We start from the raw sequence: 15,138 nt of genomic DNA on the forward strand, positions 1-15,138 counted from the left end.
AAATTAGTTGGCTGCTCCCCGTGCCGCCTGCAGTTCCACACAGACCTTTCAATACAATTTTGTTTGGTTCGTTCTTAATTTCGATGGAGTCAATTTTATTGCCCTCCGCAGCAGACGAAGCGGGGAGGGGCTGGAGGAATGGGTTCTGACCAGGTAGCACCGCTAAGTAGTCGCCATTGCAGTGGAGCTCGAACTGAAGATGCCTCTGCACAGGGAACAAATGTTCAATGCATTTGAAAAATCATCCGAATACAACGAAAATTAATTGATAAATGAATAAAACCGGGTGCAATTCACTTTTAAAGAAGCAAGCAAAATGGGAGCTTTACTTTTGGAATAACAGAAAACATAGATTTTAGGAGACTTTTGGATTTGATACTTGTTTTAAGGAACTTAGTTCTGTAAGTTTAAGATGGAAAAGTACAAAATAAATTCAAAACAAAGCGAAATTTAAAACTCAAAAGATCTTTTATCTTTAAAATATTTTATCTTATAACCAATGTACTATAATTGACTTTGAAACGTGCTTTGTGTATTTATAAATCAATTATCTGTTTTGGATATTTTAAAATTTATAGCAGCTTTAATTAAAAGATAGAAATAAAGAGTTCGTTGGTGACACAATTCTTTTTTCCATATAAAATCAAACTTAAATTAAAACCCAAAGAAATAGACATGTTTTAAGATTGCCGAGCTATGTGAGACTGCTTCGCATTTCCTCGCAGTGCAACTTGCAGTCTGTCGTCTTCGGTTGGGGACCAGTTAATTTGGTCATCTTCCATGATGTTTTGATAATGTGGCTGGAGCAGCGGACCCAATCTCCAGTCGTGGTCCTCCGCTGGAGTCGTCCCTTTCCACCTTTCCCCCTTTTCGATTTTTTGTATCTCGTTCGCCGTTGGGCTGCGCACGAAATTCTTGTCGCTGCGAATAATTACATAAATCAGTGAATTTAAAGCGTTTCGAGTTTCCAACTGTCAATATCGCCGGCGACTGAAAATCGAGCCTTTAGAAAAAAAGGTAAGCACATCTTTTGTCAAGCGTTTGGAGCCCTGATTGCTGCGGATTAAAATCGGCCAAGGTATTAACACCTCAGGCTACCGCCGTTCCCACAACAAAACTTCATGTTTATGCTTCCGAAAGAATTCCGGCTAAAAGGCATTCGCACCCACGTAAAAAAAGGGTTCTCAAATGCTGGCCAATCTGTCAGCAAAATCAAATTTAGCGCAGCAACAAAGGAAGTTATTTATGCTGCTGCCGATTGATTTGAAGTCGTAAATCGGATGGGGAAATAAAAGCACCGCTCGCAAGAGAACGCCTTTTGAGAGATCTCCTCCGACGATCGCATCCGACAGTTGCGGTGAGTCTTTAATGCGCTTTCAAAATGCAGATTGTTCCGTTCTCTGCCCGTTTAATTTGTATGATTATGGCCTGTCACAGCCAACGAAGCATGGCCCGAATGGAACGGTAAACGGCCAAGCAAATGGCCAAGTGGCCAACTGGCCAGGCTCAAAAGCTTGTGGTTAGCATGGCTTACAGATGAGGACTGAATTGGATTGGATTGGTCAGATCAGACCAGCCATGCTCAGTCAGCTGTCGATGGAGCGTGTGGGGCATCCAGCATCTTGGCCATCAAAAAGCGGTTCGATTTGTGTAAGTTCATATGTCGATCATATAAAATTGCATGTCAGAGGAGGAGTTCAAGATTACAGTCAGCAAAGTGTGTCCATTTTTAAGTGGCTGTCTTCTCAATTTACTCAGATGGTTTTAGTATGCTTAGTAAACAGTTCTGATGTTACATTCGCTTACTGGAAGTTGCTGTAATGAAGCTGGAAAGCACCCAAATAAAGATTACAAAAAAGATTCTTTTTATGTTTCATATGATTTACTTATATTTTCCTTGTGCACAAATGTCGAAAATGCCCCACCAAATGTATGAATTTTTTTGTAATTTTCAGTATGGTTTTGTTTTAGCATATGTGGCCATAGCGGCCATAGCTGGCAGCTATCCCCTCACAATCATAATATGGATGCTTGGTTATCGAGTATATCCATCGTTTAATATTTGTTAATGAGTAAGTTACATTCACATATGCGTAGGTTGGGTACATATAATTTTAAAATATATATATATATATATATCTATCTGTTGTATCACCACGAACACACATAAATACAAATCAAGATTCCATTATGTATGCAGTTATTGTTATGGCGGGGAGCTTCCACAGGCCTCCCCATGGAATTTAGATATCCATACGCGAGTTGCAAACGGGGCAGCGAATGCTGTTGCTGTTTGCTGACTGCTTCTCAATTATTGCGAATCAATTATAGTGAAGTGACACAACTGTATGAATGCCAATAACATGCCAATAACGTAGCTCGTGGCTCATGGGTAATGGCTCATGGGTAATGAGGGGTAATGGGTAATGCGGGGAGGGGCACTGGACTTATGCCATATAATGCGTATCGTTATCCTATATACAATGTACATGCATGGGTTCAGGGGCTTTCGCTTCCTATTTACACAAGCAACTCATTGCGAATGCATCTCGCTCACTTTGTGGTAAACACGGGTCCAAATAATCCATGCACCGAATATCGACCTCTTTACAAACTATAATGGCTGCGCTAAAAAATACATGCTCTCGCTCAACTAATTCTGTGTTCGGCTGGCTGGCTGGTTGGCTTCTATCTGTGGGTTGTGGGTGTAGGTAGTTCTGGTCTGGTGTTCTAAACTATTATCGTCTTGTTGCAAAAGATACTGATATTGATATTGACTGGCCGCCCTCGCACGCTCTAAAATCATTCTTCGCTCTATGTTGCTGTTTCTGTTTCAGTTTCTGCTTTAGTTTCAGTTTCAATTTCATTCAATTATTGTGCTGCACTGCAAATGAGTTTCGATTTATTCAAAAATGTAGATACCACCGTGTAAATATCATTGCTTTGCTAATTCGTATTCTGTGTATATAGTAATTTATATGTAACATTTGTAACTCCCCCAACAATTTCACCGTCTATATAGGCGTATCTGTCTGTATCTGTATTGCTTGCATCGGCTTGAATTTGGTATGCGGGCTACTTCCTTTATATGTACAGCTAAAATGTCAAATGCCTTGCTAGCCGGATCCCACTGCCTCTAATACTGTCCTGGAGTTGCGCTTAGATCCCGCTAGGATATGTCCACTGCACTGCCTTACTGCACTTCCTCACTGCACTTCCTTCCTGCTTCGTCGGCTTCTTTCGTTCGGATAAGTTAATTTAAATTTACTCTCGGTTTCGATTTGATTTGATTTCGAGTTGTATTTGCGATTTGCCAAAGTTACGATCAAAGTACCAACTACAGTGTGGAAAATTTACACAGAATAAATAATTTAATACATTTAATTTTAATATGCTTTCATTTACATTTACAAGTCCTCCTCGCACCGCCTTTTGAGTATAATTGTTCGCATCTTTGCCTGGGCAACTGTTAGCTCTAGTTATAATACGTTTAAATACAGATTTCGGAGTTGCTATAAGTACAAAATACACTTTAAAACTTAAATGAGCGCTTCGTTGGTGCTTAAAAAATAGTTGTTAAAATTAGAGTTCGAATTGTAAGTGTAGAAAATAAAGCGACGCGGCTTTGTGCACAAAATACTGTTCAAACGATGGATCGATCGATCGGATCGGATCGGAAATTGGTAGACAGTTTTTGTACGTGTTCTTTTGTCATTTGTCAGCGTTCATCCAGTCCGGGCGTCTACTGTAGATGGCTTCTTATGCGATACGTTTTCTAACTGCTAGTTTATGTCGGTTAATAGTTTGTGTTTATACTGTTGCTGCTGCTGCTTCTCTTTTTGCCGCCCTTGGATGCTTAAAATCTGAATACACTTCTTCACTTGCATGCTTGTTGTTCGCCTTGGCTGGTGATTTAATTTAATCAAAGCTACCCCTTTCCAAGGTCTTTAGCGACGTAGGACGTTGAATACTTTCGCGTGTGTGTTTATATATCTACTATATATAAATATATATATTAATGTGTATGCTGCGCTTCTAGACTATAACTAACCCTCTCCTTTCTCCCATTTATGTACAATCTCTGCTTAACCTAATCTAATCTCTTGACCAAAATTGTGCTGCTTCAGTTAATGCTGTTGTCGTCTCCACGGCTGCCTCCTCATCCTTTTGCGTTGCCGCGATCAGGGTGACCATTTCAATGGGATGCGTTGCTGTAACGGCCATGTTGTTCGGTGTGACGATGGTGCCGGTGGTGCCAATGGTGCCAATGCTGATGGTGTTACTGGTGCTGGTGGCCATCTGGATCTGTGGCAGGCTGGTGGAGCAGGATCAGGAGTGCTTGTCCGTCAGTTCACCCCAGCGTGACTCGAAGAACTTGCGCATGCCGTGGCCTGCCTTGCCAACGGGCGAATCGTCCTCGTTAAACATCTCACAATTGTCGAAGATCTGGCGCACGTCCACGCAGAAGTCCTCACGGGTTTTGTAGCTGTTCAAATCAAAGTTCAACTAGTGAGTTTGTGGTTTTTAAAGGAGTTAAGTTGCGTTACTGACCTCAAATCTTGCAGTTTCTTTTTGATTGTGGACAAGTCCATGGGAGTTTTGATTATTTTTCGATATGTGGGAAACTGCTTGGTGTTCACTGGCAAAAGAAATGGCCACGAGTCCTCATGAAGCTGCAAGAAGTAATGCACACCACATTAGGTAACCAATTTATTAAAGGATTCGTTTAGTTCCCACCTCCATTTCCCCCAATAGCGTCTTGCAGACGGCCAGCTCCTTCATGAGCTTCTTGGTGGCGTGCTTCTCCTTCTTCTCCTGCTTCAGCTTCTCCTTGGCTTCCTGAATGGCATGTATGTTGATGGGCGGCGGCGACATTTGGTTAGTAGCCGTTCCAACTCCAATGGCTGGTGGCGAGGGCATGGTCATCAGCTGCGCGTGCTGTTGTTGGGGCGGCGACTGGCAGGCGTTTACATGGAGGGCGGTAGCTGTGGGCGAGGCCTGCATGAGCAGCGGTGTCGGCGGTGGTGGTGGCGGAGTGGGTGCTGGCGTCGGTGTGGGCGTTCGGGTGCGGGTGGGCGTGACAGCCCGTGGCGACATGGCGACCACGTTGGCAAACGGCATCGCTGGCGGCACCGGCGCTTGGTTAATCAATCCGGCTGAGAAGTTGCCAGCCGCAACTGGCGTATAAACTGGGTAGCCACCGGGCATCACACTGCCGCCGCCCGGCACATCTTCCAGCAGAGCCGCAGTGCCATTGTTTGACGGGGGAATGAGATGCGCGTGGAAGCGGCTGTTGCCATCGACCGAGTTGTTGGCATGGTGCTGGTCGTCGTAGGTCGTAGCCGAGACCACCGAGTGCGCCGGACTGCAGAGAGCAGAGGCATTATTTAACTGGAACCCGGACCGTGTACTCCGCCGCCCATTCAGCCGCCCGCAGGCCCCCACACTCACCTCAGAGGAGCCGCCGGCAGAGAATTCATCGACTCATCGTGCGAGGAGTTCAGCGACGGCGGCTGCTGATGATGATGATGGTGGTGGGAATCCCCGCCTGCCAGTGGCATCTGCTGCTGCTGCTGCATGTGCTCCATGGCTGGCGTCTTGCTGTTGTCGCTACGCCGCTTGGCCGAGCCGCCCGACTCCCTATCCCTGTCCCTCCTGGATTTGCTGCTGCTGCCGGACGTTCCGCCGGCACTTCTCTTCTTCGGCGGAGGCGCCCGTGAGATGCAGCCGTGGCAGTACCACTTGCCACGCGGTACCTTCAGCAGCGGCGGTATATAGCAGTCAGCGTGGTAGGCACGGGGACACAAGTCACAGTAGATCATCTTGCCCACGGGCGAAGGACGATGACCGCCGCAAACGATGCACTTGCGCTCATTGGTGGCCTTGTTCACGCACTCGTAGCAGTACCTGGAATAGCAGAGGGAAAGGTTTTGAAGTTACTAAATGTTCATCAGATCAGGGATTGCAGTTGGGAACAGAGAGAGAGAGGAACAGTGCCACAGTTTCTCAAAGGTTAACGATCAACGCTCAACAAGACAACGCGGATTAATGTGTTTTCTTTTTGGTAATCTATGACAGTGACATGTGAGGAATGAGGATGTTTAGAGATAGAGGACTGGTACTTGTTCTGGTACTGGTACTCACCAATCGCCATCGGGAATGTTGTCCATCTTGGGCTTGAAGCAATAGGTGTGATAGCCCTTGTCGCAGCCGTCGCACAGTAGCAACTTGTCCTCGTTTTCGCCGGACGTGCAGAACTGGCAATTCTGTAAGGAATTGGAATATTTGCTAGAGTTTGTTTTGTTGGCCGAGCGTCTGCGTTTGCCGCCGCTCTTCTTCTTCGTCCGTTTGCCAAAGTCCGAGTCGGAGTCGCTAGTGTTTGTGTGGGAGGATGGGGATGCAGTTGGGGATTTGGTTAGGATAGGGGGTGCTTTAGTTTGGGCTTGATTCAGCAAACACTGCCCATTTTGGGCCAGAGCCTTTAGGTTGATTTTGATGCTCAGCGGAGCCTTGTTTTCTGGCTTATTGATTGCGGTTTTGCTGTCTTTTCCATTGGGGGTCAACTGCTGCTCCTTTTTCTTTTTCTTCTGCTGCTGCTTCTTCGAGGGTGTTGCCTGCTTTTTGGCGCTGCTCTTCTTTTTGCTGGACTTGTTTTTTGTTGCATACTTTTCGGATGGCAGTTCGAAACGGTTCGTTTGAAGGGTGGGATTAACAGTCGTGGTGGGTTTGGTGGGTTTCGTTTGTAGGGGTTTAGCGGTTATCGGTAAACGGTAAACGGTAATGGGCAACCAAAGCATTCATGTACATGTGTGTGTGAGTGGTGGATAATGTATTTGTATGTGTGTGTGTGAGTATGAAAGCGTTAAATTTGTTGTATTTTGTTTAAAGAACACCATGAAACACCACAAGCAACAAACAAGTCAAACATTCAGCAAGAGACAGTTAAGAAGGAAAAACAAAATCGGAAGGAGAAATAAAACAAAATTCGAATTAATTTCACAGGCAATTTCCACGTTTTTTATGCAAAGGGGCTTTTCAAAACTACTTAACTACATATGTACTAAAAGAAAAAATTTCACTGAGAAGTGTAATCACAGTTGCATATTCTTTTAAAATTACAATCTACCATACAAAAAATAACGCAAAGTGCCTTATTGTCCTTGTATAAATTACTATTTCTTTGACTCTATTTCAATAAAAGAGAATTGCATTAAAAAAAACCAAACGTATAGAGAAAACTTAAAATGCAAGTCAAGAATACAAATCATAAAACAACTGTGATGCAAGTTCTCCACTAAATTTTCAAAACCTCCGTTTCAGTTGTGGTGAATACCGGTTAGTGTGTCGAAATATTAGATGGATGTGCAATGCATGTGTGTACAATTATGTGTGTGGGGTGTGAGTAGTGGGTGTTAGTGTGTGTGCAGCCAAAACAACAATGAAATGGACCACAAATATAGGCGGGTGCCAAGCAGGTTATCGTTTTCTTATCGGAAATTCTCAAAGGTTTTCAAAACCCTCCTAATCTTACCGCTTTCATAATGCTCTTGTCCCAGGCCACGCAGGATTCCAGCACGTACAGGGCCATCGCCAGCTGGGCGGTGGTGTGCGATCGGGACACTGCGTCACGCCACTGCACCAATCCCTTGGGGATCTGCTCCACCTTCTCGTCCCGATCGCTGTCGCAGTTGCTGGCCGGTGACGCGTTGCCGGAGTTCGCTTCTCCGCTGCCCGATTCGCAGGGCGTGGCTCCTGCTACGACTGCCGAGTTTGCTCCTCCGGTTGCGTTTCCTGGCCCCGCGGCTGCTGCCGCCAAAGCCATAGTACGCTCGTTGAAGGATGCGGGATTCATGCTATTTCCCGTACCGGAACCCTGTTGCTGCTGCTGCTGTTGGGCCAACTGCTGTTGCTGCTGCTGCTGTTGCATCTGCAGGAGATATGCGGCTGCCGATGCGGAGTTCTGCGTCTGGGTGCTGGTATGCTGGTTCTGAGCAATCACCGCCAAATGGGCATCGCCTGTCTGCGAGCCCAACGGCGGCTTCAAGTAACGCCTTTCGATATTTGCCTCCAAGTCAATGATTCTTTCACGAATCATGGGTATGATGCTCACGAAATCCTCCTCGGTGACATCCTCCTGCGAGTCCAAGGTAAGTTCACTCTCCACGCGGTTGGGCAATTGCCAGTTCTTCAGTTGCATGGAAGCACTGGCCACCTTGTCCTCCAGCGATTCTAGTTGTTCGATAAGGGCAAGCTCCACTCGTTTGGCCACCTTGGGATTCCAGTCGCCCTTCTTGTCAGGCATTAGGAATTCCTCCGGGAAATCGGTGTCCGATTTCAGCTGATAATTCACACCCAATGGCTGTTCCAGTCCTAGGAAACGTTGGAGATTCTCCTGCAGTTCGCGCTCCCTCAAACCGGACGGATTGAGTGTTTTGAGCAGCTGGCGCAGCTTCTGTTCATCATCCAATTGCCACCAGCCGTAGCGCTGCCTGCGAGGCACGTAAACGCCGTGAACTCGTTCCGGAAAACCTGCCAGCTTAACCTGCTCCAGCAGACGATGCTCATCGGGGGTCATGGAAAGCGGCAGAGGGATGTCGATGGGTATATAAGTTTGAACACTGCTCAATGACATATTGGCTATGTTGTGGTAATATGCCTGTGATAACGCCTCATCCAAACGAAGCTCCATCTTGGGCTTCACATCAGTTCCCTCGCTGGCCCCTCCTCCCGTATCCGGTGGTGCATCAGAGCGCAAGCGAAAATCCTTGCCGGCAAGCTCATCTGCATCTGTTTCCATTTCGGTGTCCATCTCCTTGTCCAACTTCAGCTTGGCCTGCTCCTCATCATCTTTAGTCTCGTGGTGGCGATGAGGAGAGCCCAGACCGTTTTTTGACTCCACCTTGTGGGCCTTATACTCCTCCACCTTGGCTAGCATTTGCTTTTCATCGAGCCCACTCAGCGAGAAGATGCACTCGTGGCCCAGTTTGCTGGTGTCCACCTTGCATTCGTCCATTGGAATCGAATAGTACTGCATGTTGTTGATCAGATCCCACGGATGGCCTTGCAGCTGCAGCTGGGCCGAGCAGTTCTGATTTGCATAGCTGATCTGCAGTTCCTGGCCCACCACGCCTCCTTCCTCCGCTGGCAGCTCACTGATGAGTGGAACCTCCCGGCGGACAATGGAGAACCACTTTGGTGTATCGTCGATACTGGATGTAGACACTATTATGCAGTCATCCTCTTTTTTCACATCCTCCGTCTTGATCACAGACTGGCTAAAGTTCTGCTGCTGCGGCTGCTGTCCTAGTCCCAAACCAGAGTCCAACTTATCACAGTTGTCGCTTCCATTGTTGTTATTGTTATTATTGGTGTTGTTGTTGTTGAGGGTAGGCGGCATCAAGATGCCGGGCATAGAGGGTATTTTAATTTCAGCTTCAAAGTCGGTCTTAGTGGATATCATGGTCGTGGGTGGTGGACCCATTAGCTCCATCTCTGATTTCACTTTGATCTCTGGCCTGGGAGGTTCAATCTTGGGCAGTGGAGGAGCTGCGTCGTCATCATCATCGCCCAGATCAACAATTTCCGGTTCCACCTTGTTGATTTCAGTCACATCATCATCGTCATCTTCCTCATCCTGATGAGCGTTCTGTTGATTAGATTCAGGCATCTCGACGTCCGGAGCTGGAACACCATCTTCCAGTTTCGTTTCAGACTCATCCACCTCCATTGCTTGCTCACTGGACTCCGCCGCAATATCTTTCTCATTTTCGGGGTTCTCCTTCTCGTCATTTGCATCCTTTTTGTCATCCATGCCCTCCAATGCCTCATGGTAACCACATATATCATTCTGGGCCGACTCAAGTGCTTCAATAAAAATACCACCAGCCTTGGGCAACTTCCAGTAGCGACGCCAGAAGCGATCCTGCCCGAAGCACGCTGCTCTCAGCTGATTGGTGCTCTTCTCCAGCGCCTCTTTGCAGTTAAGGGAAGCTCTGACAATCTTGTCGAGCTTCTTCTGCAACTCATCGGCACTCAAGCGATTGTCCTCGTCCTCCTCGACATTCGTGATCTCCGAATCCAAGTCGGAAAGATCATCGTCAATAATACTAACGTCGTGGTGGTGTTCATCGTTGATGGAGTTCCGGGCGCCGCTTTTCTTGGCCTGCAGCAGAGCATTCATGTCGCCTCCAGTGACAGCACTTGTGGTAGGTGTACTGGATCCATTAATTTGGTAGGTGGGTGTGGGCATGTCCTGTTTGCTGGGCGTCAGACTGTTGTCCGTTTGGATGATGGGTTTGGCCGGACTTACAAGAGATTCCTCATCGACCACGCCATCCACTTCCATTGGTTGCTGCTGTTGGGGTTCCTTGGCGGCTCCCTCTACATCTTGATCGCCATCTTCTGCCTTCTCGCCATTGGGTGAGCCACCTTTGGTTGCCTCTCCATCTGTTCCGGCTGCAGCTGCTGCTTCCTCTGCTGCCGCGGCCTTGGCTTCCTCCTCCGCCTTAAGACGTTCTGCATCCAGTTTCTGCTGTGCCATCAACGCCTGCATGGCCGCCTCACGCTCCGCCTGAGCTCGTTCATAGGCCTCAATGCGAGCCTTGCGCATGTGAAGAGCCTTGTACTTGCGCACCTTCATGTCCGTCATGTATTTCTCCTTTCGCATCTGGGCGCAAGTTTCCAGGCTTCCATCAATCTGGCGGAGCACGGCCTTGTTCATGAGCAGGTCATTGCAAAGATGGGCCAGCATTTGGGCTTTACGGGTGGGATTCAACGCAACGAAGGGCCGATCTTTCAGCGATTGCGACAACTTCCAGGTGTCGTTTTCATGGAGAAGCTTATAATACTCATGGTTCTTTACTGAGTGCGAGTGAGTGGTGGTATCGCTATCTAGTTGGTGATGATCTGGCACCCTTCTCTCTCGCTCACGATCCACAGTGATTCCGTGCATTTGACGCACTTCACCTGTGGCCGTGGCATACAGATAAATCCTTAGGATTTCGGATACATTCGAGTTGGTGATGTCCGCATTGCGAAGGGATTGACCCAGTAAAGTGGTGTGTCGGCCGGGATTGGGAACACCTGGATCCTCAATGGCACAAACCAATAGATGCGTCATGACCGACAGCAACTCCTCCTCCGCATCCGCATTGCTATCGCTCATTAAAGCATCATGCAGGTTTTGAAGCGAGGGCAGCGATTCCATGTCAAAGCCCAGAGTCTCCCCGAAATTGTGCAGGAACTCAAAGACCATGAGCAAATCGGCCATTGCCTGGCCGGGAAGTCTGTTGCCCGCAATCCTGTCCAGCTCTGGGATTACCAGTTCTTGTGGCATTTCAGAGTCCTCATTAGGACGCCTTATCAACTGCAAAATCTCCGCATCTCGTTTGCGCTCCGCCATACGACGCTCACGCAGAAGCAAACGGTCCAGCACCAGCTGATGTTTCTTCTTTTCACGATCCTCGAATTTCCGACGAAGCTCCAACATCCGAATGAGACTCATGTGTTGGCGACGACGTTCTCGTTCCTTTGGAGAGAAAATAACAAAGTTTAATGCATATTATTACATATTCCAAGGGATTATCTAGTCCTCTTACCATTTCGGCGGCCAACAGCATTTCTTTCTGTTTCTGTAGTTCCTAAATTAAAAAAGGTTGGTTTTGGTTAATATCTTGAAGGAAGTAACTGATACCGAATGGCAAAGTTGGTCTTTTGCGACCCCTGATAAACAAAAACCAACAAGCAGATAGGTCGGACACTCCGAAACACGATAAAAAGTTCAACAAAAGCTCAATTTAGACAACAAATTTGGAATTTCAATAGCACAAATCACCGAAATGGCATCAGTAAATAAAATTTAAAAAGATTAATGTATAGACAAGAGAAAGGAACAGGAAATAAAGGCACAAAGAAACAAGTCTTGAAGCAATAAATAAATTTCGTTTTGGAAAGCTAAAATAGTTTCTTTTGTCCCAAATATTAAAAGGAAAGTGATCGGATTGGTATCAAGCACAAGACAGAAGGTAAGGCATTAAGTACCTGTTCCTTAGCTAAAATGGCCTCCTGACGACGCTTTTCTTTCTCCTATTGCAAAACAAAACAGAATTATACACCGATTTCAGCAGAGCTCAGTAATCTAGACTAACCTGTTGCTTCTTAAGCAATTCCTCTTGCTTAAGGCGATCTAGTTCCTCCTGACGCTTTTTGCGCTCCTAAAAATATGAGTTCGCATAAGCACATAATCTTCACAAGTCTTAATCTTTCAAATTACCTCAATAGCCTGCTGATTCTTGAGCTCCTTGTCCTTGCGCTGCTGCTCCAACTTGGAGTTCTTCTCCTGACGAGCCTTCTCCTTATTTCTGGCCAATTCCTCCTTCTGCAGCTTCTTGGCATCTCGCATCGCCTGCTGTTGCTTTGCGATCTCAATCCGCTGTTCCACGTTAAGTGTCTGCCGGGTGAAGACCTTCAGATCCTCTAGCCGCTTGGCCACGTCCTCGTCCGTCATCCGTATGTACTCGCCATCATTGGCGTACGGCGGTGGTGCGGGCTGCAGGAATGAACCAACAATGGCTCGCGCGGAGAAACTGAAGTTTTCACGGCTTAGATTCGATGGCTGCTGATCCAGGATCTGTGAATGGTTACATGAATTAGCTAAGTTCTTAGAAAGTGAATATACTTGTGTGCATTGTAGCCAATTTTTTAAATTTTATGCTTTATAAGAAAAATATAAATTAAAACTTTTCTAATTATATTTTAAACCCCAATTATAATTTTGTAGTGGTTTAGAGTTACCATTTTGTGTTACAGAATTTGCTTTAATATATTCAAAAAAGTCGCCCTACAAACTCACAGCAAAAACCTGTCCGTTGCTCTTCAGCGGCGTCGTGCTTCCTGGAGCATAATAGGTGACCTCTCCACGGATCTGGCCTTGTTTAGTCAGTCCACGAATCACCGTCTCCCGCTTCCAGCCCAATTCCAGTGGCACCCTTAGCTCCGCTACATTCAGGATGTTGGCATCCTCACTCTCAGACTCTGAAAGTCCACTTTCGGCAGCCACGCTCTCGGAATCCGTAGAAGTCTCCATATGGGCATTGGCTTCGCTCAGTGCCAGGCGGATTTTCTCCTAAAAATTCGAAAGTGTTAAGTTTCATGGTATTTCATGATTTATTCACAGATTAACTTACAATATCAGCACCCTGTTGAAGAAGTTGTTGGGTGGCGAGCATAGGTTTGAGGCCCACAGCTCGGGATTGAGCCAGCAGTGAAGCCACTGTGTTCTTCTTGGGCTTGGATACGCCACGTCCCAGGTTACGAGGTCTTCCCTCTTTGTAAGAGGACGATCCACCCCCGGAACCAGATCCCGAGCCACCACCCGCGGCTCCTGATCCAGAACCAGCCGGAGCTGGAGAGGTTCCTCCGCTGCCGGATATGGAACCACCAGGCATACCTCCAGTTCCACCCAAGGCAGCTGTAATAGAGCTTAAACTTTGCAGGCTATTGCCGCTCTGACCACTGGACGCTGCCTGATAATCGCTCGCCAAGTTAGCCAATGCTGCAGTGGAAGAGGAGGAGCCCCCTGCTGCTGCATTTGATGAGCTACTGTTGCTCTTATCCGAGGGCTTCATGGAAAGATTAAGTGGTGCGTCAAAGTCATCGATGGTTATGGGATTGCTGGCTGAGCCGACGGCACCGCTGGGCGTCAGGGCGCTGCCGCTCGCGTTGGACTTTAGGCTGAGATTCACACCTCCAGAGGTGGGAGCCATGTCGGTGGTGAGGTCGTGCACCTCTTTTCCCTTACTTGAGAGATTATAGGCTCCGTTGGAAGTGATTGTTGGTGGCAGTTTGATCACCTCCACGCGATCACTGTTGCTCTGGTTGAGCAGGTTGCTCCCTGCTGAGGAGGAACTGCTACTGGTTGTGGGAGCCGTTGAAGAACTGGCCTTGCTTACAGTCAACTGATCGAGGGGATTACCACTCATGCCAGGCAGACCGACCAGTCCAGCCATTCCCGGGATCCCGGCTGCTCCGAGCATCCCGTGGAGTTGCTGCTGCGCCTGATGTTGCTGCTGTGCCTGCTGATGCTGCTGCTGAGCGGCCGCAGCCATTGCCGCGTACTCCATTTCGAGTCTAGCCCGCTTCGCGGGACTGAGACCTGGAAATGCAAGCAGAGAGGAAATGGCATTTTTGGTGCTGTCGAGCTCTTTTTGTGCTTGTTGCTGTTGTTGGAGTAGGTGTTGTTCTGCTTGGTGTTGTTGTTTCTGTTGTTGTTGTGTTGTTTGCTGTTCTGTTTCGGAAATAGTCTTTTTGCGACCGCGCGAGGTAGTACCAGGAATCTTGGGTCCCACAATCGAGGACGTGTACTTGATTATCTCCGTGTCCGGTGGTAAGCGAACTCCGAGCAGAGATGGGTGCTCACTACCAGTACTGTTGGGGAATAATATAATTAGTAGTGTAAAATAGTGTGATGGCTCAAGCTTAAATTACCCCATCATGTAATCCTTAGAACTGGATTTGCCCGATCCCGACGTGGAACTGTTGCCTCCCATTTGCTGCTGCTGCTGGGAGGAGTGATGCGGCGAGGACGTTACCGTGGCGGATGGCGACACACCTGTGCTGGCTGCAAAAGCATTCATTGCCGCCTGCATGCTCTGCTGCGGCGTCATTCCCAACGCTCCAAACTGTGAGAGCGAGTTAAGAGCGTTGAGCGAGGGATTGTTTTTGTCCCGATCCTTGCTCGATGATGAAGACGAGGAGCCCAAGCCCGCATGGGGCGACATCAGCGGATTGCTGCTGGTTAAACTGGGATGCATTCCTCCCAATGAGGAATTGCTGGCGCTCACACTGGTCGAAGCTTTGCCACTGGACATCATTCCGCCGCCGCCGCCAATTCCCATGCCAAGGCCATGCATCGAGGACGATGAGGAGCCACCCCCACCGGACTTCTTGCCCGAGGAACCGCTTGATCCTGAGCCGGAAGCAGCGGCTGCCACGGCCTGCATGGCCAGCAGCTCCTTGTGCAGGGTCACCGGATCGTAGGCAGAGCCTGGATTATTAGCCATGCTGCTGCTCGTCATAGTCGAGGGCTTGCCATAAGCGCTGGCCGTGCTCTAATAAGATAAAAAAGGATTTAAGTTTTTC

At 47.7% G+C, this 15,138-nt stretch overlaps 1 protein-coding gene across 6 annotated transcripts in view; it reads right to left on the minus strand.

Moving 5' to 3' along the window:
- Positions 1 to 3,363: 3,363 nt before the first annotated feature.
- LOC122615084 (bromodomain adjacent to zinc finger domain protein 2B) overlaps positions 3,364 to 15,138 on the minus strand; it is a 37,372-nt gene continuing 25,597 nt past the window's right edge. Inside the window, exons 5-17 of one of the 6 annotated variants that reach the window (XM_043789959.1) lie at positions 14,485 to 15,107; positions 13,185 to 14,424; positions 12,851 to 13,123; positions 12,272 to 12,628; positions 12,147 to 12,212; positions 12,040 to 12,084; positions 11,598 to 11,639; positions 7,532 to 11,527; positions 6,145 to 6,266; positions 5,452 to 5,907; positions 4,738 to 5,365; positions 4,552 to 4,673; positions 3,364 to 4,486 (exon numbers count right to left, since the gene is read on the minus strand). In XM_043789959.1, the coding sequence (XP_043645894.1) occupies positions 4,330 to 4,486; positions 4,552 to 4,673; positions 4,738 to 5,365; positions 5,452 to 5,907; positions 6,145 to 6,266; positions 7,532 to 11,527; positions 11,598 to 11,639; positions 12,040 to 12,084; positions 12,147 to 12,212; positions 12,272 to 12,628; positions 12,851 to 13,123; positions 13,185 to 14,424; positions 14,485 to 15,107 (8,127 nt within the window). In that variant the 3' untranslated portion in view covers positions 3,364 to 4,329. Of the gene's footprint in view, positions 4,487 to 4,551; positions 4,674 to 4,737; positions 5,392 to 5,451; positions 5,908 to 6,144; positions 6,666 to 7,531; positions 11,528 to 11,597; positions 11,640 to 12,039; positions 12,085 to 12,146; positions 12,213 to 12,271; positions 12,629 to 12,850; positions 13,124 to 13,184; positions 14,425 to 14,484; positions 15,108 to 15,138 lie in introns of those variants that run through there. The other 5 variants (XM_043789957.1, XM_043789958.1, XM_043789960.1 and 2 more) reach the window with 5 other exon arrangements.

This window comes from Drosophila teissieri, chromosome 2R, assembly GCF_016746235.2.
Source record: "Drosophila teissieri strain GT53w chromosome 2R, Prin_Dtei_1.1, whole genome shotgun sequence".
In the NCBI taxonomy this organism is placed as follows: Eukaryota; Metazoa; Arthropoda; class Insecta; order Diptera; family Drosophilidae; genus Drosophila; species Drosophila teissieri.